We start from the raw sequence: 26683 nt of genomic DNA, 5'->3' as shown, positions 1-26683 counted from the left end.
TACAAAAAATGATAGCCCATTCAGGCCTTCATGATCGATTTTCAGACGTGCTGACCGAGAACAACAAACATTTGTGGTTAGATAATTTAACGATTTTCTTCGTAACATGACACTATTTCGGTAGTGTTTTTTCTCATCTTGAAAGCAAAACTGTGTTTATCGATAGTCAATTATGTCTTCCCCCGACGATTTAGTGGCCGAGTACAGACCATGACATTCTGCGAGATGGATTTAACGCGTAGTTGTAACTGGGCCACAATTTGTGTCCATGTGTCGTTTGAACATGCAGAGAGTAGTCCGGAATTCCGTAGATTGAACAGTGTTACATCATTGACGTTGTGCACAGACACGGTGATGCAGCCAAATTTCAGGGGATTTCTCTCGAATCAGCCTATAACATATTCGAATGTATTAATTCATGCCTGCTGGCATTATGTTTAGGTCATTTAAGGTGAAAAGCTCGGTAAAACAGTTACGCCGAAAAAGCGCATGAGTATTCTATACCGATGTTAGGGTCAGAGACTGGTTGACACCGTGTGAACTACTAGGGTAACAAGTAATGCATAAACAACAAAGTACGGGTCAACAACGCTGTCTTTATGACTACCAAATTCATAAGTAAAAAGTACTGCACGCAGATTTATTTTAAATTTTTAATTTTATCAATTATCTTATTGTTTATTTGAATTGTATATGGTGTCAAAATTTTTGAAAATATTATTCCCATCATGAAATTATATTCTTGGTGTGAAAGGTATTCGATATTCCCACAATATTTATTAAATATAATGGTGATCACAAATTTTATTTTATATTAACTGGTTCTCATGATACCATGTTCATAATATTTTTAATGCTTTCAGAACGTCTAAAAAGAGACATGTTGTTGTTATTTTGGATAAGTTATCTCTAAAGATAAATATGATGAAAAACAGTTTACACACATCTCAACCTGTGCGTTAAGTATTTTTATTTAGCTGAAATATGTACTTATCATCCACTTCATGCTGATTTTCGATGCAATTTTATCGTCTTTTTTCATATAATCTCAACCGTTTTCCGCGAATTTCTTTCTTCGCAATACCAAGTGCTATACCATTAATCGACCAAACAATATTCCGTGTCCGAAAACACAATGAACAGAAAATAAATACGAAGAAGCTGAATAACTCACCTCTCGCGCGGGGCTTTCGTTGTTCTCTGTTATCGAAGTGCTATCCGTTATCAAAGTATCCGCATTACGGGCGTGATAAATGCACGTTCATTTACCCATTTATGCCTAGTGGACTCTCCCATCCTTCTAAATTGGATCAATTTATTCCAAAATTAGTTATGTCTAGTATATTTATTTCTTAAGTATTTTGTTTACAGAAATTCCTTTAAGCACACAGCGCAGACCCTGACGAGACGCCACATCATGCCTTTTTTCTAGACGCTAGGCATAAATGGGTTAAGCACGGTTTTATATAATCATATGTTATTAATTAGTAATTTAAATCATACGTAGGAGATACCATCGTGTAGGGCTAGTTCGATGTGGATAATAAAATGGTTTATTTGTGGTTTAACATTGGAATAAACACAAAAACCTTAGCAATATGAACTTTGTCTAAGAATTTATTTTTAACAGTACACTTTATTTTATTTATTCCCGTATATTTTACCCTTCTATTTTCTATACAATAATAAAGCTGAATTTTGAAAAAGGCAATACGTTTTTTAAACAGGACTGTTTTGCTTCAGTCGCAAACTAATTAAATTCAGTATTATTTAATTATCTTGTGTGTACCCTTTACTTACGTATTGTAGTTTCTCGTGCCTCACAAGGTTTAGATTGTGTTCCTATGGTGTGTATTAACAATCATATAATTTAATTATAATTAAATTTGATTTCACATGTATTGTAATGTTAATTTATTTATGTATTTAGGACGGACATTGCTATCATTAATACAAAACGACCTTATATTGGTTTAATTATTCACTTATGTATTTATTATTTTATCAGATAAACATTTCGCAAAGCTCAACCCCATTGTACGTACTTCGTTCGACACAGCTAGTGTGTGTTGTTTGGTTTGATTGCAGTCTTGCAAACGAATGAGCCCAGTGTGAATACTCTTAACACCGTCCCAAACTTCGCCAACATAATTTCAGAATGTCGATATACGATTTTCAAAATGATTTGCGACTCAAATACATATTGATTAATGTATATACATATTGGTTCATTATAACAATTAAAATTGTCGGTGGAAACACTGATAGAAATATCAAAGAAGGTAAGGGTAATATAATCGCATTGTTCTGTTTGGGTACGTATATTTTTTGTTTATTTCGAATAATATTTTAAAGCAAAATATAAGCGAAAACCCTATGGTGTTAATAATTTTGTATGTAGGACGAAATTCATCTTGGAGACTTTAAAGACTTTTCAATTTTAATAAGTGAAGTTTTTTGACTGTTATAACGATTCTTTGAAAAACTCTTTAAGGGTAAAAGATCAAACATATACTCATAAATTGCCATTGGATTTCCAATTTTTGAAAGCAATACAATTTTGATCTTTTTAATAATTATTATTTTAACATTTTGTACACGTGTGATTTTATATTCCGTTGAAAATAGTGTGTATAAAATACATAACTGAGTTAAGTTAAATAAAAAATAAGCATACTAAATGTTTTTCTTCTAAAATTCTTGTTGGTAAAAGGTTTAACCTTTCCCCCCCATAAGAAGCAAAGTGAAAAAGGCTCTTGCAAGCAGCATAAACTAGAAAAGCCTGCGAGTAACTCGCGGGCTGTTCAGGTTTTATGCTGTTTGCCGCTCATCAATAACTATGGGTTGGAAATGAAGCCTTTAAATCTGGAATTTAGTAAGAAAGATATTTTATTAAATGTAACTTTGTAAGGGACTACAAATGCGTCAAAATACGTATCAAAGTGGTAAAAATTTAACAATCACGTTGAGAAGAACAATTTCAAGGCAACTCATATTTAATGAAACGTATATAAAACAACATTTATAGTCGTACCATTTGTATAACAATGACCTTTTCAACCACTTATAAATACGCATTATTCTAGCCTACCTATTATAATGAAATACATTTATTATGATTTATGGATTTGAACTATCATGTTTAATACTTTTATTTTATGTACTTGTATATATATTTAGTATGTACTCTGTTTTATTTGGTTACTAAGTTTAGTATAGATTATATAGATTCTTTAATTAAGCACCGACTTAAAAAAATCGAACTTAAACAACAAGATAATAAAGAATTCTTTCCAGTACAGCATGGCGTCCCGTTGTCTGATTTTCTGAGATCAATGTCGGACAAACACCCTTCCCTGCCCGGACAAAGCTCCTGTTCGCTAAACCGAAAAAAAAATGACGGAACTGTATCATCAACCGATTTTGAGTTCGTTGCGTTCGTATTTTCACTATAAACGTAACCAAACGCCATTAAAACAAGAAAACATAGCCAACTGGAGGTTTCCATGGTGGTGCGCTATGCTATGAAGCAGACTGTATGCTTTTAATTTTAAATTGTTTATTATTCGTATTTCGCAATCTCGTCTGTTTGTGCGACTCTGACGTACATTGTAACTGGTGAAAGTTTATGTCACCTCCAAGAATACTGATGCTGGCACATTGACCGTCTTGAAAATAATCAAGTATTTAATAGCTGTCTGAGTGAAATATTATGAACATGCCAGCGTCACTGTACGCGATATACTCTCTACAAGTAAGGGAACTCTGTTTAATTGACAGTTTGTTGATATGGTGAAAACGTATTGGTTTTGCGACGCAATGTTAAAACCCTCCTTTTTCTGGAAGCTAATGCTCCTCCCTCTATCAAAATTGGCCTCAAGATTAAAACCAGAAAGGTGAGTTTTTGGTGACCTTATCAGATCGCATCGGTTTTGAAGCGATCTTGAAATAAATTTTTCCCTTCGTATTAATCGTACACTTTTAAGAGCACTAAGAATCAACCAACCGGAAGAAGTACAAGGTAATTTTTCATAATAACTTATCGAATTCAAAGACAAACACTGGGTCAGTTGAATTTATGAAGAGGTCATTATTGGCGATATATAAAGCTTTTAATGAGATTCAATTAATATGTAGAGAGAAGAATTGCTTTATTTTGCACTCCCTCACCTCTGTTGATCTCGTATATGAAATAAAAATATTTTTGTTTTTCTCTAGCTCGGTTCATTTTTGGTTGGTACAGAATCCATCAAACAAATGATTGCATGTAATTTGTTGTGGTCCAATAAAACATGTAATAACGTCTATATAATATCATGTTATGAATTGAAAAAGGGACACAGTGCATAACACACACCATTCATGATTTTATTTAAATATTGAAATAAAGTCTAAACAAAAAAGGTTGATACTTATAAAATACGATCAAAATGTGCTGACCGTTCGATTGCGGTCACCACTTTAATGTTGTATGTTTATTGTCATTTGTGGTATAGCACAACGCAAATTTGCCGAAATGAACACTTAGCTGTTAGCGACCCCCCCCCCGAAAGATCTTATTTCAAGGTAGATCTGAGGTCGAAATCAAAGCATTAACCGTGAATATCGCGCGGGCTGTGAGGTCGAAAATGAATTAAATGGATTCACAGGGGTTTAGCGTGTGGCTAAGATAATTGATAATACTCAGTGATATATATATATATATATATATACGTTTATAACAAGGTATTTAAAATGACCCGACAATAGGGTGCATCGCTTTGAACAGCCATAACTTACTTCATCAATTGTGCAACGATTTCCATGAACTCGGTCTTATTAAACGTAGAAATGAATTTCATTTCTGGAAATGTAAATATCTTGCAATATTTTTACAAATGCTGTGTAAAGTTTTAACAAATAACACGATTCACAACTCGCGTTACCTACTCGTCGACGATCTTACCCAATTCAAGTATGAAATCTTCACTGAGTGTGTTTAAAATGTCGGCCAGTTTAAATATATGTAAACATAGTTTCAAAAGGCGCTGGAAAGTCAGTTTTGATGTATAATGTATCAGCGAGAAAGGTAAAAATGTTTTTCATACGTTTTATTGAAATATGGTACCGAGGTCCGTGAACTTTGCAGGAAAAATGCCCTTTACTCCGTGAAGATTTCCGTCTTGGTTCGGATAAGATCGATGACGAGAAGGTAAAAAGCTTTGTGTATCGTGTTATTTCTTATAATTTGATAAGTTTTCATTCAAAATGATGTTTTCACTAATTAATATCATAGCTACACGCTAACCACTTGTGAATGGAGTCAGTAAACGGGCTGTCGATACAAATCAAGGACTTGATTTCTCAAAATACAACATGTGACAACAGTTTATAAGTTTATAAAGACCCTGAACACATCTGTGAAGTTAAATTGTGATATTTTTATAGTAGATCGAGAGGTGCAAGTACACATTCACCTGAAAAATAAGCATGATAATGTTTGCTACATTAGACGTAAATAATAAAGTTTTGGTTATTGAAAAAAATGAAGACGACCACAAATTGAATTTACATATATTACCTGTAGCGATTAAGAGTTTTCCCATGCAAACCTTAATTTTATGTGTGTGCGGATTATCATAATTGGGAGCAATCGAAATTGTCAATCTATCAGACATATCAGTAAAATCATGTCATTACTTTCATAGATAATGAAGGTCTTATTTAAAATATTTATATGAGAACACAATTCATGTTTCCTATTGCCAGAGACAATTGGTTTAATGTGCACATTGATTAAAAAAAGTTTTTTGAAAAGTGTTCAGCAGAAACATAGAACACAATCAGTTCTGCTTCCTTTCAAAAAGCAGTCAGTTTGGCACATTAAAATGAAATCTAAAATTATTATCACTTCTACAAAATATTGTCTTATCAACATTTGACTCTTCAGAAACCTGCTTAAGTGCATTATTAGCGTTAACTAATGAAAAATCAATCTTTTCAGAATCTTCAGAATTCTCTATGGAAAAGTTAAATTTGAAATCTTCAGTCAACACATCTGCTTGCGAATTTAAAGTGTTTGTATTCTTGGAGTCTGCATTCCCATTGGATGTTGTTGTAATCAGAGACTGGTTATTTTGGTTTCTGTCCACCTGAGCACCAGATGTGGCAAATTTTGAACCCAGTCTGTAAGCACTTTTTCTGTAGAAATGAGACTTTTGGCCACTTGCAGAAAGCTTTACTCTCTTGGCAGCTAAAATAAGCAAATACTTAGTTTAACAGGATCATCAAAATGACGTCAGGAATGAGTCGAACATTCCTTTTCATACTTTGGTCTGGTGAATGTGTCAGAATGCAGAATAATTATGTACGTAGTAATACAATGAATTTTAAAAATATATATATATATTTTTGGTAATTTTTATGAATATTCTACCAGCATTAAAACTTGTCAGACACCTGAGACTAATTGAGACAGGAAAACCGATTCATTAGTTTAAAGCAAAATATTATGATTTGTATTATTTATTGTAAATCTTCTTCACTGGTTTCATATTTTCTTTCAAATTAACTTTAATACTTAACAAAGAAGCAGGTGAAAAAAGAATAAAACAAGAGCACCGCCTTGCGGGTGCAGACCGCTCATCTATTTTCTTTTTAAAGGTGAAGGGACTCTCATTTTCAATCACAAAGGAGGGAGGAGTGGAGTGAAGAAGGGTGTATAGTGTGGGGTTGTGGACATTTATTACATTATCTTCCAAAAAAGCGAAAAAAAAAAAAAAATAAAATCGGGGGGGGGGGGGGGGGGGGGGGGGTTTTGGGTGCGATGGTTGGACGGTATTTCAAACATAACCGTTTTTAAAAAAAAAATGGGGGGGGTATAGTGTGAGGGTGTGGTGATAATTTGTGAGATGATCTTAAAAAAAAAAAAAAAAAAAAAAAAAAAAATCAAAAAAAAAATTGGGGGGGGGGGGGTGGGGGGGGGGTGGGGGGTATAGTGTGAGGGTGTGGTGGTCATTTGTGAGATGATCTTAAAAAAAAAAAAAAAAAAAAAAATAGGGGGGGGGAGGGGGAGGGGGGGGGGGCACGGGGGATGGTTTGGGTGAAGTCTATTGTGGTATGTCAGGTAAGAGTAGTTTCATCAAAGTATCAATCAAATCTAATCATAAATAAAGAAGTTATGGCAATTTTAGCAAAATTTAATAATTTGACCTTGAGAGTCAAGGTCATTCAAAGGTCAAAGTAAAATTCAAGTTGCCAGGTACAGTAACCTCATGATAGCATGTAAGTATTTGAAGTTTGAAAGCAATAGCCTTGATACTTCGAGTGGATCGAAACACAAAATTTAACCATATATTAAAAGTTACTAAGTCAAAAAAGGGCCATAATTCCATAACAATGACAACCAGAGTTATGCAACTTGTCCTTTTACTGTACCCTTATGATAGTTTGTGAGTGTTCCAAGTATGAAAGCAATATCTATGATACTTTAGGGGTAAAGTGGACCAAAACATAAATCTTAACCAAATTTTAAATTTTCTAAGTATAAAGGGCCCATAATTCCGTCCAAATGCCAGTCAGAGCTACATAACTTTGCCTGCACCGTCCCCTTATGATAGTTCATAAATCTTGCAAGTATGAAAGCAATAGCTTTGATACTGTAGGAATAAAGTGGACCTAAACACAAAACTTAATCAAATTTTCAATTTTCTAAGTATAAAAAGGGCACATAATTCTGTCAAAATGCCAGTCAGAGTTACATTACTTTGCCTGCACAGTCCCCTTATGATAGTTAGTAAGTGTTGCAAGTATGAAAGCAATAGCTTTGATGCTTAAGGAATAAAATGGACCTAAACACAAAACTTAACCAAAATTGTCAATTTTCTAAGTATAAAAAGGGCACATAATTCTGTCAAAATGCATGCCAGAGTTATCTAACTTTGCCTGCCCAGTCCCCTCATGATAGTAAGTAAGTGTACCAAGTTTGAATGCAATAGCATTGATACTCACTGAGAAAAGTGGAACTAAACGCAAAACTTAACCAAAATTTTCAATTTTTTAAGTATAAAAAGGGCACATAATTGTGTCAAAATGCACGCCAGAGTTATCTAACTTTGCCTGCCCAGTCCCCTCATGATAGTAAGTAAGTGTACCAAGTTTGAATGCAATAGCATTGATACTTTCTGAGAAAAGTGGACCTAAACGCAAAACTTAACCGGACGCCGACGCCAACGCCAACGCCGACGCCGACGCCAAGGTGATGACAATAGCTCATAATTTTTTTTCAAAAAATAGATGAGCTAAAAATGATTTTTAGTTTGATCACACCAACCATATTTGGCTACAAATTATAAGTACATGTAGATACCGGTATACAGAGTAAACTATGTTGTAAATGAAAAAAGCAAACACAATTCAAGCACTCTTTTCATTCACTCTGAATTGTATGTGTAAAACTTAATTACCACAGGTTCACCATCTGCCGATTAGAGCAAATTCATTTCACTTAATTTTGAACCACGGGAAACTTAAATCATACCTATTTTGAAACAATTATTAATTTAACAAAATTCTATAGAATATTTTCTATGTTTGTTATAGATGTCAAACAAAATTTCTTAGTGGTGGACTTTTATTGAATACTTAAATACGTTTAGGAACAAACAATCAGAGGTTGCATTAATAAGCCAGTACATTGAGGGAAGAGATCTTATAGAAGTAGCAAATTCAACTTACCTGCTGTAGATTTACGCTCAATTTCTTGCATTTTCTTTCTATAATCACCAAAAGCATTGCGCATGGCCTGTCTTTTCTTGATCATTGGAGCCTTGGAACTGACCAGAACCTTCAGGATCTTCATGGCCTCCATAGCTGTCAACAACAAAGATGGCCATGTTATACCGAGCCCAGTATCCTGGACATTATAAATTGTTCAGCTCATCTAAGAAGATAAGATTTGAATTGACATTAACCCTTTACCACTTTGATGCATGTTTTCATGCATTTGTAGTCCCTCAGAAAAATATATTTCATTAAACACCTTTCTTACTAGATTCAAGATTTTAAGGCTTCATCTGCAAACCTTAGATACTGATGAGCATCAAACAGCATAAAACCTCAACAGACTGTGAGTAACTCGCAGGTTGTTCTGGTTTTATGCTTTTTGCACATAGCCACTTTCACTTTGCTTCTGAGTGGGAAAGGGTAAAGCTATCGAGAATGTTGGTCAGCGCATGAACAATCTCAAATCTAAGCTATAAGAATATGTACATATTCTTCCTCACACTCAGGACTGAATAGGGGGCAATACAAAAACTGTTGATACCAAAAAGAGCATGATGATCAAAGTCATCTCAAACATTGCCAAACAATCCAATTTGAGATAGAATAGTGCATTTAAGTATGTTCCTGATATATGTAGGCCATGTGTCGATAGCATTACAATATAAATTTAATCATTGAAAATATATAAAACTGTTCTTTTTTTATTTTAAATAAATATTTATTAAATAAAAACTCGCTGTTTGTATTTCTTAATTAATTTATGGGTTACAAAGTTAATATGAAATTGAATTTTCAGTAAATGTCAGTAAATGATTTTTTATTACCGGTACATAATTTATATTGCCATATTTTGTTCGCAGGAGTTATTAATTGTTTTTGAAATGACAATTCTAGATTCCTGACCCGTCAATAATATCAAACAGCATCTATAGACAGATTGACCTAATTAACAGCTCTTTTAGTTTATCAACTAATTTTTCAAATAGTTTAAACTTTACCTACTTAACTAAATATATAAGTATTACTTTCTTTAAAGAAATTGTCAATATTACAATCTTGACATCCTCCAAACTAAATCTTAATTGTTAAGTTTCTATGTCTTAACTCGTCCAAGATATTATCAGGATGAATCTTCTTACCAAGTTTCATGAAGATCTGACAGTAAATAAGGAAAAATGCCACGCCCCTTGGAAGCCACGTTTTTCAAGCAAACATAATTATTTTCGAACTCATCCAAGATATCATTGAGACCAATCTTCTGACCATATTTCATGAAGATTGGACAATTAATGTGGCATTGAGAGTGTTAACAAGGTGTTACTATAGCTATATAAGGAAAAATGCCCCGCCCCTGGTGGCCATGTTTTTAAAGCAACCAAAACCATTTTCGAACTCATCCAAGATATTATTGGGACAAATCTTCTGACCAAGTTTCATGATGATCGGAAAATAAATGTGACCTCTAGAGTGTTAACAAGGTTTTACAATAGTCATATAAGGAAAAATGTCCCGCCCCGTGGTGGCCATGTTTTTCAACCATCTGGCATCATTTTTGAATTCGTCCAAGATATTATTGAGATCAATCTTCTGACTGAGTTTCCTGAAGATCGGACTATAAATGTGGCCTCTAGAGTGTTAACAAGATTTTACTATAGCCATATAAGGAAAAATGCCCCGCCCCTTGCCAGCCATGTTTTTCAAGCAAACGTAATCATTTTCGAACTCATCCAAGATATTAATAAGAAAAATCTTCTGACCATATTTCATGAAGATTGGACAATAAATGTGGCCTCTAGAGTGTTAACAAGGTTTTACAAAAGTCATATTTAGCCTTATTAGGAAAAATGCCCCACCCTCTGGGGGCTATGTTTTTAAAGAAACCAAAACAATTTTCGAACTCATCTAAGATATCATTGGGACAAATCTTCTGACCAAGTTTCATGAAGATCGGAATATAATTGTGGCCTCTACATTGTTAACAAGGTTTTACTATAGCCATATAATTAAAAATGCCCCGCCCCCTGGCGGCCATGTTTTTTATCCAACTGGCATCATTTTCGAACTCGTCCAAGATATCATTGGGATGAATCTTCTGAACAAGTTTCATGAAGATTGGACAATAAATGTGGCCTCTAGAGTGTTAACAAGATTTTACTATAGCTATATATAGCCATATAAGGAAAAATGCCCCGCCCCTTGGCAGCCATGTTTTTTCAGCAAAGGTTACCATTTTTTAACTCATCCAAAATATCATTGGGACAAATCTTCTGAGCATGTTTCATGAAGATCGGAAAATAAATGTGGCCTCTAGAGTGTGAATGTTCATGTAGAGGCTTCAGTTTGAAAAATGTGGGACCCCTTGCATTGAACTCAAATTTGACTAAACGAAGAGTGCCAGATTGAAAATGTTTACATATTTGCTTAAAAGGATGGTTTTTCTTCAAACTGCTACCAATTTTGTGCAGCAGAGTCTCATACCATCGACAAAATCAATCAAAATACAAAGCGATTTTAACACAAAAATATACATTATTTTCAAAAATCTGAATGATGTTTATTCAACGTATTTCGGCGGAAAATGATATAAGTAGTTAATAATATCAACATTGATGAGGGCAAGTTACGCTTAAATATAAAAAAAAATACATATCTAGAAATATCAAAACTCGAACACATGTCATTTCATGACGATGGGGGCAGCCATTTTTAAATTAATAAAATTGAAAGAAACATGCTAAAAACTCACTCATCGCCTAATTGACATTCCAAACGGTTGACGATGACAAATGCATTGGATTGTAATCTTTCCGTTGATGTGTGCAAACTGCATGATCATAACTCATAAACACTCCAAAAAATAACTTTGTTAGAAGCATTTCACCAATGTTTACAATTGTTGTCGAATCACATGTACTTGTATTATTGCGCACAAAATAGTACGCTTACAGACTGACAGAAAGATCGATACGAAACTCCGTTCAATTCATCACGGTATACTATTTTATTGATAATATATAATAATAATTCGCTTCAACAACCTAAATGTAAAAATAATTCTTTAAAACGAAGTTTTTGATAACGAAAGTGAAAACAACGGAAGTCGGATGGATATTATGTGAGATGCACTTCGGCTCCAGAAAAACAATACAAATACACTAAAAAAAGACGTGTGGGGGAAAATTTTCAGATGGAAAATATTTTAAATGGGGTAAGTGATTATATCTCTGTGTGATCATTTCTGTTATTAAGCGCGATCTCTTCCTGATTAATTTTAACAGTTGTTTTACTAGTCGCGACCCAACTGTCAAAATAATGATGTGTTTTCTCAGGTATGTGTATACAAATACCAGGTTTTCTCACTACTTCACGTGACTTCGACCGATTTGTAATGCACGTTTTTTCTACGGAGCACAGCGAGTGCCACGCTTTCAAAATGGGTAGAAGGAATCGATATACAAATGTATAAAAAGATTCGGTTTGCCAAAAGGAACACATCATTCAAAACGGTACAAGGACAGTAGTTGTTCAGGAAGGAAGAAAGAAAAAACCATGATACCTAGCTGTGTATTTCTATGTAAAACTATGATTTCTAGAGTCGTCTGCACACAACTCATTAAATGATGATTAAATCTTGTTATTGATGAGCAATATCTCCTTTTATCACAATGATTTCTACCCAGCCAAACCTATTTCTTTATATTTATTTACAATTGTATACGTCGTCTGCAATTTCTTTCAATTTGAGATGGTTTAACATTTTCCATTTGGTTATAGCAAAATTATTAAGCCCTTGAAATAGAATGATGACTCTTATTATCCACCATACCTGGATTTTTTAAAAGTAGTTCAGTTTAGTTATTTTTAGAACTTTGTTTAGGAAAATTATCCAAAAAATGCAGTTGAATAATAACTCATTTGTTGTTTTTTGGCAATAATTTTCTGTGAAATGTTGCTAACTTGACCTTGTATATGTATATAGCTTTGTATTTATTCAACTTACTGAAGTGCATATCCCTCCTAACTTTAGATTGAGATTTTGTAAATTAGTGTAAAATGTATTGGTTTTAAACAAAAATATGAATAAAGCAAAAAAATATTGAATGTCAAAAATGTGTTTATGTTATTCTATCCGTCTTTACCTTTAAAATGATATATAGTTTGACCATATTGTACCACATTGAATGAAGAAAAACTGAATCAAAGTTTTAAAGAATTTTATCCCTCCCATGAACCTTAACAAGGTGTTACTAAAGCCAAAAAAGGAAAAATGCCCCGCCCCTGGCGGCCATGTTTTTCAACCAACCAGCATCATTTTCGAACTCGTCCAAGATATTATTGGGATGAATTTTCTGACCAAGTTTCATGAAGATCAGACAATTAATGTGGCCTCTAGAGTGTTAACAAGATTTTACTATAGCCATATAAGGAAAAATGCCCCGCCCCTTCGCAGCCATGTTTTTCAAGCAAATGTAACCATTTTCGAACTCATCCAAGATATCATTGAGACCAATCTTCTGACCAAATTTCATGAAGATTGGACAATAAATGTGGCCTCTAGAGAGTTAACAAGGCAAATGTTGACGGCGCACGATGCACGACATCACAGACAAAAGGCGATCACAAAAGCTCACCACTAACACGTTGTGCTCAGGTGAGCTATAAAGCAATAACTCTTAAAACATAACGCAAGAGATATGTTTCTAGTGAACTGCGTTTACCCAGAAGTTTGACGTTGAAACTTTTGATATTTTTCAAACTGTGCTTCAGACAAGAAAACCTTAAATCTACATGTATAATGACCAAAGACAAAAAAATCTAACAGCAATATACCCCCCCCCCCCCCCCCCCCTCCTTATAACTTGGTTGTGCAGGAATATACTGGTAGTATTTATACCGGAAAAATCACTGATTACCTTGTTTTGAGTTTGGATTCTGGGTTTCTAAGCCCAACTCTAGTTGCTCAACACACCATAACAGCTCACGCTCAAAGTTTTCATCTGTACTCTGTGGAAACAAGAGAACAATTCCTACATATTATTGCAATCAAAATCTTATGTATCACACTCAAAATGCAATTTTTTATACCGGCATCTGTCATTTTGACACATTTATTTAAAATAGAGAAATTGTATAAAATAAAGTATAAGGCTTACATTTAAGCAGAGTTTCTTTTGTAGTAAAAGTAGGGGGTTGGTATCATTCTTGAATATTAAGGTAATATACAAATTCATATCAAAATATTTTCCAACCTCTTACTTCAAAAGATGTGTAGTCACTTAACAGCATAGTTTGCAGGACACACATTTGACTATATCCACTTCTTGATATTAAACCCTGTTTATTCATGGCATTCATTTTTATCAGCCAATTTCCCATCCTTGATGTTAAAGGTGTTTAAAGTTTCTACCATCTGCATTCTGGGATATGTTTCTATTTTGAGATATATGCTGTTATAACAACATGTATAGCATGTTAAAAAAGTGACACACAAATATCATAATATGACTTCTCACTGGAGAAAGAAATGAGCATAAAAATCTGCAGGCATCCATTTCTAGTTTTTTGGTTGCATGAGCTCCAACCTTTTGTGTCTAATACTTTAACTTTTAATTAAAGAACAGGTATCAACACAACACCGCTGACACAGGTCTACTACTTAAATAATACAAAAGGGCAATACTGCGTTGCAGTTTTGATTTACTCCTTTACCAGCAATTACACAATTCCTGACAGCCATGTCTTTAAAACGGTTGTGGCTAGTCATACGGCTCTGTACGTATAGCCTAGTTGCCGCAACTCATTAAAACAGTTTTCACACCAGTGACCTTACTTAGGAACGTCGACTAATTAAATAATCAAATAAGCAACCGTATTACATGAAAGGAAGCCGTAACAGATGAAGAATTTTTAAACTTGTATGAGCTTAAACAAGCTTATTACTGATAAACAGCACTGAATGACAATTCTATATTTTTTAAGCCATACGGCTAGACATTCTCCATAGGAAAGGCTATACGTACAGAGCCGTACGGCTAGCCTCTTGCCTAGCCGTACGGGGCAGTACAGCTAGCCTAGTGTCTAGCTGTACGGGGCTGTACAACTAGCCACTGCCTTTTAAACGAGAGCGCCGATGGCGCTGAAAAGCATAGTTGCAAGATACAGGGAAGTTGCTGCTGAAGTAAATGTTTAGGTCAAAATATACTAAATAGTTTCCTTATATGTTTCGATGTAAAAGCGACAACTTTGAGCAAAAATAAATACAACATTTTGCACATAGAGACCCACATAACCATACCTTTTCTTGACAGGCATTCTTAGCTGAATTGATTTAAGCAATAAAAAAGATATGTCTGGTTCAAACCAAAAAAGAATTCGACTCCAATCAAAATCGACTGTTTTTGCGCCTTTTTTTCGGCCGTTTTCTAGTGAATTGTTACTTTTTGCAGTGCCATTTTTTACTTTAATCTCCAACTTTATCCTATTTCAGGGATTTAGTAGTGAACACCTATGCTTACCCTATCTCCAAACGATAAAACCAGAACAACAGTCTAAAGTGTATAACATGCCTTCGAGGAAAGTATGATGATTTGTTTAGAGAGTACAGCCTTCATGACTCGACCTTAATGACTCGATTATTTAGTATATTGTAACCTTAATGATTGCTGACATCACGAGTCGCCCCCCTTGTTACCAAAATGTTCTATTTTTAGAAACGGGAATTCCAAATAGTGACGAATGTGAATGGTTACAAAATGACATAACTATGAAAATAAATACGTAGAATTACATTATTTCACGCATACCATTATGCAACCATCCGTTTTCTTTTCCGACTTGATACATTTACAGCTTTCCATTTAAAATTTTACAACCACAACACTCGTCCAGAAATCGAGCGAATCCATTAAATCCGATGCCACATTTAAACGGTTAGCTCTACTCGTAACGTTAATTTCTGGCTCAAAGTAAATCATTTTAACTTCAATTAACACATCTCTATTACTTTCAAACTCTACTTCATCAAATCCATAGAAAGGCAGGTCAAAATCTATGTCATAAATCAGAAAACATTCATCGTACTCCGCCATTTTTTACACATTTTCAAAGAATAAAAGTGCTTTATGCCCCACTTCCTGCTGAGAATATGTTTTAATTTCTATTTATAATTAACCGATGAAATGTTACATATCCTTAAACCAGGGCCTTATGATTTCAGTTATGTAAACATTTGACCTCTCACAGAACAGTAAACAAAGGAAATAGAAATTAGGTGTGAGGTCACTATCAACAAGAACAGAATTGTTTTACGAACGAAATGTGTTTTAGTTTCTTAGAAGGTTTTTTCACGTAAAACGGTCTTAGAAAAATTCACTAAAAACAGTGTCAGCAATATTCTTGGAAGAAAACGTTAGAAAAACGTTTCCAAAAAAAAAATTGTAAGAATTACCATATACTAAATTAAATAGATATTTCGTTTGATTTTTGATCAGGTAAGGCTTCATAATGGTCAACCGATTCATGTGGGTTTTTCGAAATGTCGTATATACCTTAAGCATAGCTAAAAACCTTAACGATTTTCAAAATCAGCCGTGATATAATAACAATTGATGCATTGTTTTTAAAATTTTCATTAATCAGAATGTTTTTTGAAAGCATTTCACCCAATTTACATGTGAGCCAATGGTTATAATGTATATCATCATGTGCAGGAAGAATTATTCCTATGATATTAAAAATTACAAATTCTCATATCAGTTTTTAAGAATGTTGATTATTGAGCATGTAAATAAACTATATACACATGAATATCATACAAGAGCTAATTGCAAAATGGGTGAGCAAACAAAGTAAAAGTAACTACAATTGGTGAATCAATAAACATGTGTCTAGGCCCTAGACGAAAAGGCTTCCGAATTCTGATCACGTCCGAGTTTAGACAAGTTCATTTCCTACAAGTATATTTGGGAATAAAAATACATATTTTTCACTCACCATCCGAAACAAAAGTGCTTAATATAGTCAATGTGTTTTATTGGTTTATTATTCATTCAAATAACGTTTACATATGACAATTTTTTGAAATATCTCACCTCCGCTGTCATGTTTGCTTGCTTATTTGTTGTTGTTATTGGTTTTTGACCACACGCAAATTAATTAACCTAAACAAGATTTAGGGTACACAACGAACCCAATATTCGCAAAGAAAAATCTTCTTCCGATACAGCACTACTTCTTTATAGATGATTTTGTGCCGGCAGGGGCGTAGCTGCTATTAGGCACAGCAGGCCCGGGCCTACAATTTTTTGTAAACATGAAAAAATAAAAAGAATGCTTCAACTTCGAAAAACGCATAAAAATGTTGACCCTTAGGGGTTGAGGTTTAAGAAATCTGCATTCCATATTAACATAATCCTCAGACAATGGATTCTGGTTGTGTTCAAAGGACATATCTTCCAATTATCAACTCTACTTCTTTCTATGTGCATAGATTCTAGCTCGCTTCTTTTCACGTGACTTGCTGTTACAAGTTTGCATAGATCTATGTAGATCTACTCGTCTTCCTTTCAACACTACAGTAAGTTGTAATCGATTATCGTTGGATTTAAAAAAAACACATTCCGAATGATGTTTATGACCGCGGAAATTTAAAATGGAGCACTTGCCCCCGTATCCGGATCCATTGACTGAATCCGGGTCGGTTCGGTCCCTTGATGCCAAACAAAAACGTTCGTTGTTGTCCGTGGCTTGGGATGACGCGCATCTTTATAAATTTCCATCTATGTAAGTTGAATGACGTCATAATCTTCATCATCATAGTAAAGTAAAATTTACTTCTCTGACATTGAGATAAAGCAGTAAAATATCAAAATAAAACAGGCCAAAGTCTTATATTTTCTTATCTTATTATTTGTCTAGATATGCTTTAAATCTCACCACAGGCGTTATAGAATTTAAAAACTTTCCAGGGGAGGCCCCCGAACACCCCTTTTTATCGTCATCATAGTACAGTAAAATTTACTTCTCTGACATTGAGATAAAACAGTAAAATATCAAAGAAACACCGGCCAAATTCTTATATTTTCTTATCTTATTATGTGTCTAGATATGCTTTAAATCTCACCACAGGCGTTATAGGATTTAAAAACTTTCCGGGGGAGGACCCCCGGACACCCATTTTTATGTATCATAACCGGGCCTGCAGCTAAAACAATGCTAGCTACGCCCCTGGCCGGCGCCTATTGACACGGGTTGAAAACTGTACAAAGGTGCTCATGCAGTTGGGTCTTAATTTAAAGTTATTGTTCTTGGTATGTGTATGTGTCTAAAGCAATGGTAACTGCTTAGTCTGGACCGGCTGTCGACAGGAAGAAGATGATCAGGAGGAGTGATGGCAACTACATGGTGGATCGATCATTTTATATATTATGATGAGGCGGGATTTCGTTCTTCGTGTCTCAGTGTGTGCCAATTGAGGTTGGCTATCATATAGGTTACTGAACTTGTGTTACGATATTTGTTTGTTACTAATCTTGCTGCACGTCTTTGTATTTGTTTCCAGATTATTTGTTTGAGCTTTTGTTTAAGGGTAGATCAAGACAATCGAGGAGTACTCTAATTTAGACCAAATTATTTAGAAGCATGATCTTAAACTTTTGATGAGTGATTTTTTAGGTTAATTGCTGGGAAGATACCATAGAGCATGGTTTACATTATTAGCTCATCTATTTTTTTTTTTAAATAATGAGCTATTGTCATCACCTTGGCGTCGTCGTCGGCGTCGGCGTTGGCGTCCGGTTAAGTTTTGCGTTTAGGTCCACTTTTCTCAGAAAGTATCAATGCTATTGCATTCAAACTTGGTACACTTACTTACTATCATGAGAGGACTGGGCAGGCAAAGGAAGATAACTCTGGCATGCAATTTGACAGAATTATGTGCCCTTTTTATACTTAGAAAATTGAAAATTTTGGTTAAGTTTTGCGTTTAGGTCCACTTTTCTCAGAAAGTATAAATGCTATTGCATTCAAACTTGGTACACTTACTTACTATCATGAGGGGACTGGGCAGGCAAAGTTAGATAACTCTGGCGTGCATTTTGACAGAATTATGTGCCCTTTTTATACTTAGAAAATTGAAAATTTTGGTTAAGTTTTGTGTTTAGGTCCATTTATTCCGTAAGTATCAAAGCTATTGCTTTCATACTTGCAACACTTACTATCATAAGCGGACTGTGCAGGCAAAGTAATGTAACTCTGACTGGCATTTTGACAGAATTATGTGCCCTTTTTATACTTAGAGAATTTAAAATTTGGTTAAGTTTTGTGTTTAGGTCCACTTTATTCCTACAGTATCAAAGCTATTGCTTTCATACTTGCAACACTTATTAACTATCATAAGGGGACTGTGCAGGCAAAGTTATGTAACTCTGACTGGCATTTGGACGGAATTATGGGTCCTTTATACTTAGAAAATTTGGTCAAGTTTTGTGTTTTGGTCCACTTTACCCCTAAAGTATCATAGATATTGCTTTCATACTTGGAACACTCGCAAATTTTCATAAGGGTACAGAAAAGGACAAGTTGCATAACTCTGGTTGTCATTTTTACGGAATTATGGCCCTTTTTTGACTTAGTAACTTTGAATATATGGTTAAATTTTGTGTTTCGATCCACATTACTTCTTAACTATTAAGGCTATTGCTTTCAAACTTCAAATACTTTCATGCTATCATGAGGTTCCTGTACCTGGCAAGTTGAATTTTACCTTGACCTTTGAATGACCTTGACTCTCAAGGTCAAATTATTAAATATTGCTAAAATTGCCATAACTTCTTTATTTATGATTAGATTTGATTGATACTTTGACAAAACTACTCTTACCTGACATACCACAATAGACTCCACCCAAACCATCCCCCGTGCCCTCACCCCCTATTTTTTTTTTAAGATCATCTCACAAATGACCACCACACCCTCACACTATACCCCCCAACCCCCCAATTTTTTTTTGAAACTGTTAAAACACACAAAGATTTATTTTTATTATTTTATGTTTGAAATACCGTCCAACCATCGCACCGTAGAATCCCCCTCCCCCCTCCCCCCACCCGAATCCCACCCCCCCTAAATTTTTTTTTTAAGATCATCTCACAAATGACCACCACACCCTCACACTATACCCCCCCCCCACCCCACCCTCCCAAATTTCTTTTTTTTTGAAACGGTTAATTAACAAAAAAAAAATATTTTTATTAATTTATGTTTGAACTACCGTCCAACCATCGCACCCAAGAATCCCCACCACCCATCAACCCCTCCCCCCCCCCCCCCCCGATTTATTATTTTTTTCGCATTTTGGTAAAATAATGTAATAAATGTCCTCACCCCCACACTATACACCCCTCTTCACTCCACCCCTCCCTCCTTTGTGATTGAATATGAGAGACCCTTCACCTTTAAAAAGAAAATAGATGAGCGGTCTGCACCCGCAAGGCGGTGCTTTTGTAAGGATTAAGCATGGTTCAAACAAGGGAAACAACTATCGTTTATGCATGTTCTTTTTATTACAGCATTTGCCTCCCTTTAATTCATTTAAAATCTCATTTTACAGCAGAGGTTCCAAATCTGAAGTGTAAATGAGCCCCATATTTACTGCCACCACCACCACCACCACCATCACCACCACCACCACCACCACCACCACCACCACCACCACCACCACCACCACCACCGCCGCCACCGCCGCCGCCGCCACCACTACCACCACCACCACCACCACCACCACCACCACAGTGAAAAAAAACGTATTCACACAATGGCTGCTACTACAACTTATAGCCCATATAGGGGGGCATGCATGTTTTACAAACAGCCCTTGTTTTAGCTCCAATTCATAGAAAGGCAAAGGCTTATTTGAAAGGCTCTTGAGTCCGTTTCCAGGAACAAAATACAGTACTTTTTGTCTCTGGGGGAGTTCTAAAGAATGCTCCCACAGTGGGATACCATAACCACTAGGCCATGGCAACCTGCTATTGCTAAACCCACAGTGGGACACCATAACCACTACGCCATGGCAACCTGCTAAAAACGTCTTGTTTAAAAGCATAACTAGGGCTCAGAAATGTTTGTGTGGATGCACTTAAGTCTCTCCATTCTGTCAAGTTTTGATCTTGGCCAAGATATCATTGCGACTAATGTTCTTACCCAAGTTTCGTGAAGATTGGGATATAAATGCTGCCTCTAGTGCTCACAATTAAAATGTTGACGCTGCATGACCAACACTGCACTACGAAAGCGGAACTATAGCCCTGTTTCGTTAATCATTGGCGAGTTATTTCCTTTTGCGTACTCTCCGATGTAAAGAGAGTAAAAATATACTATCGATATTATTGGAGAGCAAACAATCTACCGGTGCGCTGAAGCGAATCTATGGAGTCCGATGCTTGTCCAAAATCGACAGAAAAAAAGAGACACTACTGCTGCATTTGTTCAAACTATGCTGGAAGGGTTGTTAATCATCGTAGGATAAGTCTACATCGATTTCCAACAAACCAAACCGTAAGACGTTTGTGGCTTCGACGAATAAAGCTTTGTTACGGAAAGTACGTATTCAGCGAAAATGACCGTCTTTGTTCCTACCACTTCCGAGAGGGAATCAAGAAAAACAACGAAATTCCATGTGTTTTCGAGGGCAAAACGTTCAATTCTTCTAACGTAAGAACCGCTATATTTATTCATGTATTATGATAATTCAAAATGCTAAAATAGTCGTTACACAGGTATTTGAATTTTTCTTTGTTCCTAACATAAAGACCAAAAAAAATATTTCCAAGTACCTGTATGTCGTTACGATCTGCAATGTAGACTGTTTCAGTGAATTTCCTTAAACACATGTTAGTTTCTTTTAGTTGACTTGTTTGATGTCATCAGTTCTACATTTTGTAGCTGATCATTTATCTTTCATCACTGTCAAACAACTTTGCAAACGATACTTAAAATGGGTCATAACACATTAATCTGCATCTCCCTGTGAATTTGATTTGAAATAACGTATTTTTTTTACGAAATGACGTCATTATCCCAGCAAAATTCTTTAGTTAAACTATTTAACAATGTAAATAAACTGTGAAATAAAGCATAAAAAATGTGTTGGATTCGGTGGAATATTGATTTTAATTCACTCGTGAAAATAGAAAATAAATTTTTACAATGATCACTTGTGAATTAAAATCAATACTCCACCGAATCCAACAAATATCCTCTATATCTCGTGAACAAAAAGTGACATTTTTACTTGTAAATATTTTCTGGTAAAGAGTTAAATGCATTTTTCAGATTCAAGATGGTGATCTGGAACCTATTACTAGACAAGAAACAAGTGCAGATCTGACCACCCTACCGAGTTTATCAGAGGATGAACACGTTCCTGACCTTGGACCCTCCTTCAAACATGCTGGGCATTCTGCTGTTCAAACTTCAGTCTTCTTGCATGATTATTGTCAAGCTGTCTCCAAAGAAGACATTTCTAATATTCGTAACAAATGTGACCAAACAGATATGGTTGATAAAAAAAGCATAACAACACAGACCTCATCACAAAAGGTGGATTCAGGAACACAAACGGATTTTGTGTATGTCTTCCATGACATCCCTATGCTTGCCACAAAATTAAAAAGAACCTGTGATGTCAGTATACAAACATCCAGACCAGATCTCACTATTGAAGACATTAGCAATTCTGATGAAAAGGTCATGTTTTATACCGGATTACCCAACAGTGGCACATTTTTTGTGTTATTTGATGAAATGGGTGATATTTGTGATGACAATGTTGATGGAAACCGTGGTAGGCGCAGAACACTGAGATTGCAAGATGAGTTTTTCATGGTAATGATGCGTCTTCGCTTAGGGTTGCTAAACGGTTTAAAGTTTCAAAATCCACATGTAGCAAGATTGTTTCACGGTGGATTGACTACATGGATGTGAAACTTAACTTCTTGCTTAATTGGCCTGAAAGAGAAGTGAACAACTTAACAATGCCCAAACAGTTTAGATCTAAATATCCGAATTGCCGTATAATTATTGACTGCACAGAACTTTACACAGAAACTCCACAATCCCTGTCAAATAGATCATTGATGTATTCTTCATACAAATCCCATATGACATACAAGGATCGGAATTAATCCACGTGATGTTATAACATTTGTATCTGACCTTTGGGCAGGGAGGATTAGTGATAAACAGTTGACAAAAAACAGTGGAATTCTTGACCTGTGTGAAGCTGGAGATGCTATTATGGCAGACAAGGGATTTCTCATCAGAGATTTAACAACTCTCAGACGTATAGAATTGATCATACCCCCATTTAAGACAAAATTCAAACGTTTAACAAAGCGAGAGGTTGAGGAAACTCGAAGAATTGCGAATTTAAGAATTCATGTTGAACGTGCCATTGAGCGTGTGAAAAACTTTAGGATTTTGCAGGGTAATATTCCAATTACACTTGCTGGACAGGCATCAAAAGTTTGGAAACTATGCTGCTGATTTTCCAACCTGCAGCCTCCTCTAGTGACTGATAGATAGAAAAGTTTGTTGACTTGGCCACGCGCCCAACACCTGTGAGCAAAACACTGCTGTGTTTACATTTATACAAGCTGATCTATATTTAGGCATAAGCCAAGAAAAGCTGCACTATTATTAGCAGATGTTAGGTTAAGTTCTAGTTCTTATAGCCTGTTTTGTGTTAGTCAGTCATTTAAAGTCTATTTTATGATTTTATAGTAGTAACTGTGCAAGCGTTCCATTATTGTCCACGTACTCTATTGTGCCCCGTTTTCAGTATGTGGTCACAGTGACCAACTTTGGGTCACAGTGACCGATTTCTAGTCACAGGTACAAATGTATATAAAGTGACAAAATTTTGGTCACATAAAGCATTCAACTTAAAATCTTTAAAGGGGCAAGATCTATCACATATTATTCTAAAAAGTAAGTTTAAAGCTAACAATCTTAACATTAGTATTGAACAAATGAATATAATTTAACCATAAAGTAATGACGTGTAACTGTTCATTGAATTATTGAGTTGTTCAGCAACTTTTTACAATTTTGCCTTTCTTAATATTTTTTAAGAGAAGCATAATTTAAATTTTGTGATACAATTTTATTTTCTTGTGTAAAGTCGTTCCATATTGTGAATTAACTTTCAGACTGATTGATCTTAAATTTGTGAATACATATGAGTAGTGTTCTGAGAAAACTGGGCATAATGCATGTGCGTAGATTGTCGTCCCAGATTAGCCTGTGCATTTAAATGAAGTCTCTTCTTAGCAAAAATCCAATTTAGGCGGAAAGTGTTGTCACTGATTAGCCTGTACGGACTGCAAAGGCTAATCTTGAACAACACTTTACGCACATGCATTAAGCCCAGTTTTCTCAGAACGCGACTCATATGAAGTGTGTACTTTTACATCTGTGCAGTGTTTAAAGTGTTGTTTAATGAATTAATAAAACTTGTTGAACTTTTGAGCTAAAGAGTTGCGTTCAATGATTAGAATTTAGACCCAAGTACCGAAGCATAACAATATTGTATAAAAACAGTAATTATCGTCTGCAACCACTTTGCATTTGTGACAGTCCAAAATATGTTGTTTGGTTAAGGACTAAATAAAGTTAAGTTAGAATGTTGATAATCACATGTTAATTTCTTGAAAACAATGGGGTATATAAATATATGAATAAGTCAACACTTTTTTGTTTACCATAATGCTTTCATTAGCAATCCTGATAGGTAAACTATTAAACATACATGAAAGACATGTTATACAACACATTAAGACAACATGTGAAAAAATATTAATATAGTGTAATTGTAGTCCAAAATTCAAATTATACCTTTTACCAAACAATTGCAAGATATTAAAAGCTTTTTCGCAGAAAACTTTATAAATGATTGTGGGAAAAGGAGATATTAACTAATTAATAACATAACTCCTGATACCTGATTCATTAATAATTCTTAGAATTTAGAAATGTCCAAAATGTGTTGTTAGGTAAATGGTTAACTTTTCAGACTAACTTTTCAGATTAATATAATTGCAGTACCCTTTTAACACGCTCTGAAAATAGTTCTGGAATAATTGCCTTCAGATAAAATGAGTTTAACTTATGTAAACACTCCTCCCAAAACTGAATGTCAAATTGGATTCTTTCCAACGCAAATCCCTTTAGTGTCCACACAAAAAAGTCACAATAATTGCGCTGACATATAGCCATCTGTCCTTGAATTTGAAAATAGTAGTTATGGTTCTGCTTGAGTTTTGGTCTTCCATCGTGGATATAACAAGGAAAAAGGGGATCACTGCTGGCTTCCAGAGGGGATTTGAATCTCCATGTAAATGGGCATTTAACCTCGACCAAACCCTCACCACAACATAAACAAGATGTCAATCCATCTGGGCTGGCACCAAGATGCGGATATTTGTTGTTGACACATAATCCACTTTGGCTACATGAGAAAGTGTCATGACATTTTTTTAAATTGTCCTCATAGATACTGAGTGCAGCATGTTCATGAGATCGCCCCCAACAAACACTTGGGCTATCAAACTGATCTGTGTAGTTCATTAATACCTTGACCAAATTCTCTGGCGGCGTTCCTGGTTTCCGTTTGCAAACTACTTCAAAATTTGATGTGGTTAAGCGGCCTTTTCTTGCCATATGCCAGGAACTGTTGTTTGATTGTCCTTTTGTTTCGCTTTTAATTGTTTCACACTCAGCTTCACTCGCACTCAAGGTACTAAAGTAACTGGTAAACTTTGACACACAAGACTGGTCACTTAAATCTTCACTGTCCTTAAACATAAAGTCAACATTGTGAAGCTTAGGTATTTCAATAATAGTTTCTTGTGTGGACTTCGGTAGAGAGAATTTGTGTGTATAAAGCCATGCCGAATGTTTGTTTACACTCATAAGTTTTTCACTAAAGTTTTGAATGTTCACTGGTTTTACTGTCTTTTCGGATTTGTCCTTTATGTTCTCCTTTACTGGCTGAGGTTTAGTGTCATTAAACTTATGTTTTTTAAAAGTCAGGTCTTGAGATCTTCGAGGACTTAGTTTCCTTTTCCTTGATGGCTTAATCCACCAGCAGATCACTAAAGCTCACCTTGAGCATGCTTAGTTTGGGACTAAGGGAATGATGTAAACAAATTTGGTTGAGGTCCACCAAATATTACATAACAAATATCAAAGATATGGGCCTTAAAGTTTCTGAGAAAAAGAATGTTAGAATATATTCATTAGAGTGCATTATAGGGTATCCCCAGGGTTGGACCATTTTTTACCAAAAGGCCAATATGTGAACAAACATGGTAGATGACCACCATACAATATTGCTTGTCACATACAACAGAGGGGGTAATCACGTGATAGTCAATATGGCAACGTCCATGCCGTGGCAGGTATTTTTCACCGTTTAATACCCTTTATTACTTTAATTAATTTTTAAAATGCCGCTCACTTGCTAGCCATAACAGCATTTCAAGCCTTTATTTCGTATTAATATTTGCTCTATATTTCACTTTATTTACTGCAAAATTTCTTATCGGGATGACTTTATTACAGCTAAGAAAGTTTGCGGGGAGAAAATATATCCAAAACCTCTAGGACAGGCAGATGTAGAGAAATCTATAAGATTTCACCGTATACAAGGTAAGCACCTTACCCCAAGGGTAAACAATTTTGACCCAGGGGTCAGATTAGAACAAACTTGGAAGAGGAAAACTGAATGATGTGATATATCTAATACCAAACCTCTGCCCTGTGATTTCTGCCCTGTGGTTTCTGAGATTTTTAATGTGTTCATTATATACAGGGGTGTGTTTGATTTAAGAACCATGCCAGGGGAGGACAATTGCCTACC

At 35.1% G+C, this 26683-nt stretch overlaps 1 protein-coding gene across 1 annotated transcript; it reads right to left on the bottom strand.

Moving 5' to 3' along the window:
* Window positions 1–5352: 5352 nt before the first annotated feature.
* On the bottom strand, window positions 5353–17006 carry LOC127831923 (UPF0488 protein C8orf33 homolog). Its single transcript, XM_052357006.1, has 4 exons — window positions 16854–17006; window positions 13677–13767; window positions 8716–8850; window positions 5353–6232 (listed from the first exon to the last, which is right to left on the bottom strand). Exons 1-4 carry the CDS (start codon window positions 16863–16865, stop codon window positions 5850–5852), a joined length of 621 nt encoding a protein of 206 aa, XP_052212966.1. The 5' UTR covers window positions 16866–17006; the 3' UTR covers window positions 5353–5849.
* Between the last annotated feature and the right edge of the window lie 9677 nt (window positions 17007–26683).

Source organism: Dreissena polymorpha, chromosome 5 (genome assembly GCF_020536995.1).
Source record: "Dreissena polymorpha isolate Duluth1 chromosome 5, UMN_Dpol_1.0, whole genome shotgun sequence".
Lineage (NCBI taxonomy): Eukaryota > Metazoa > Mollusca > Bivalvia > Myida > Dreissenidae > Dreissena > Dreissena polymorpha.
The sequence above is the reverse complement of the archived record's forward strand: the minus strand, read 5'-3'. Positions and strand labels throughout refer to the sequence as shown.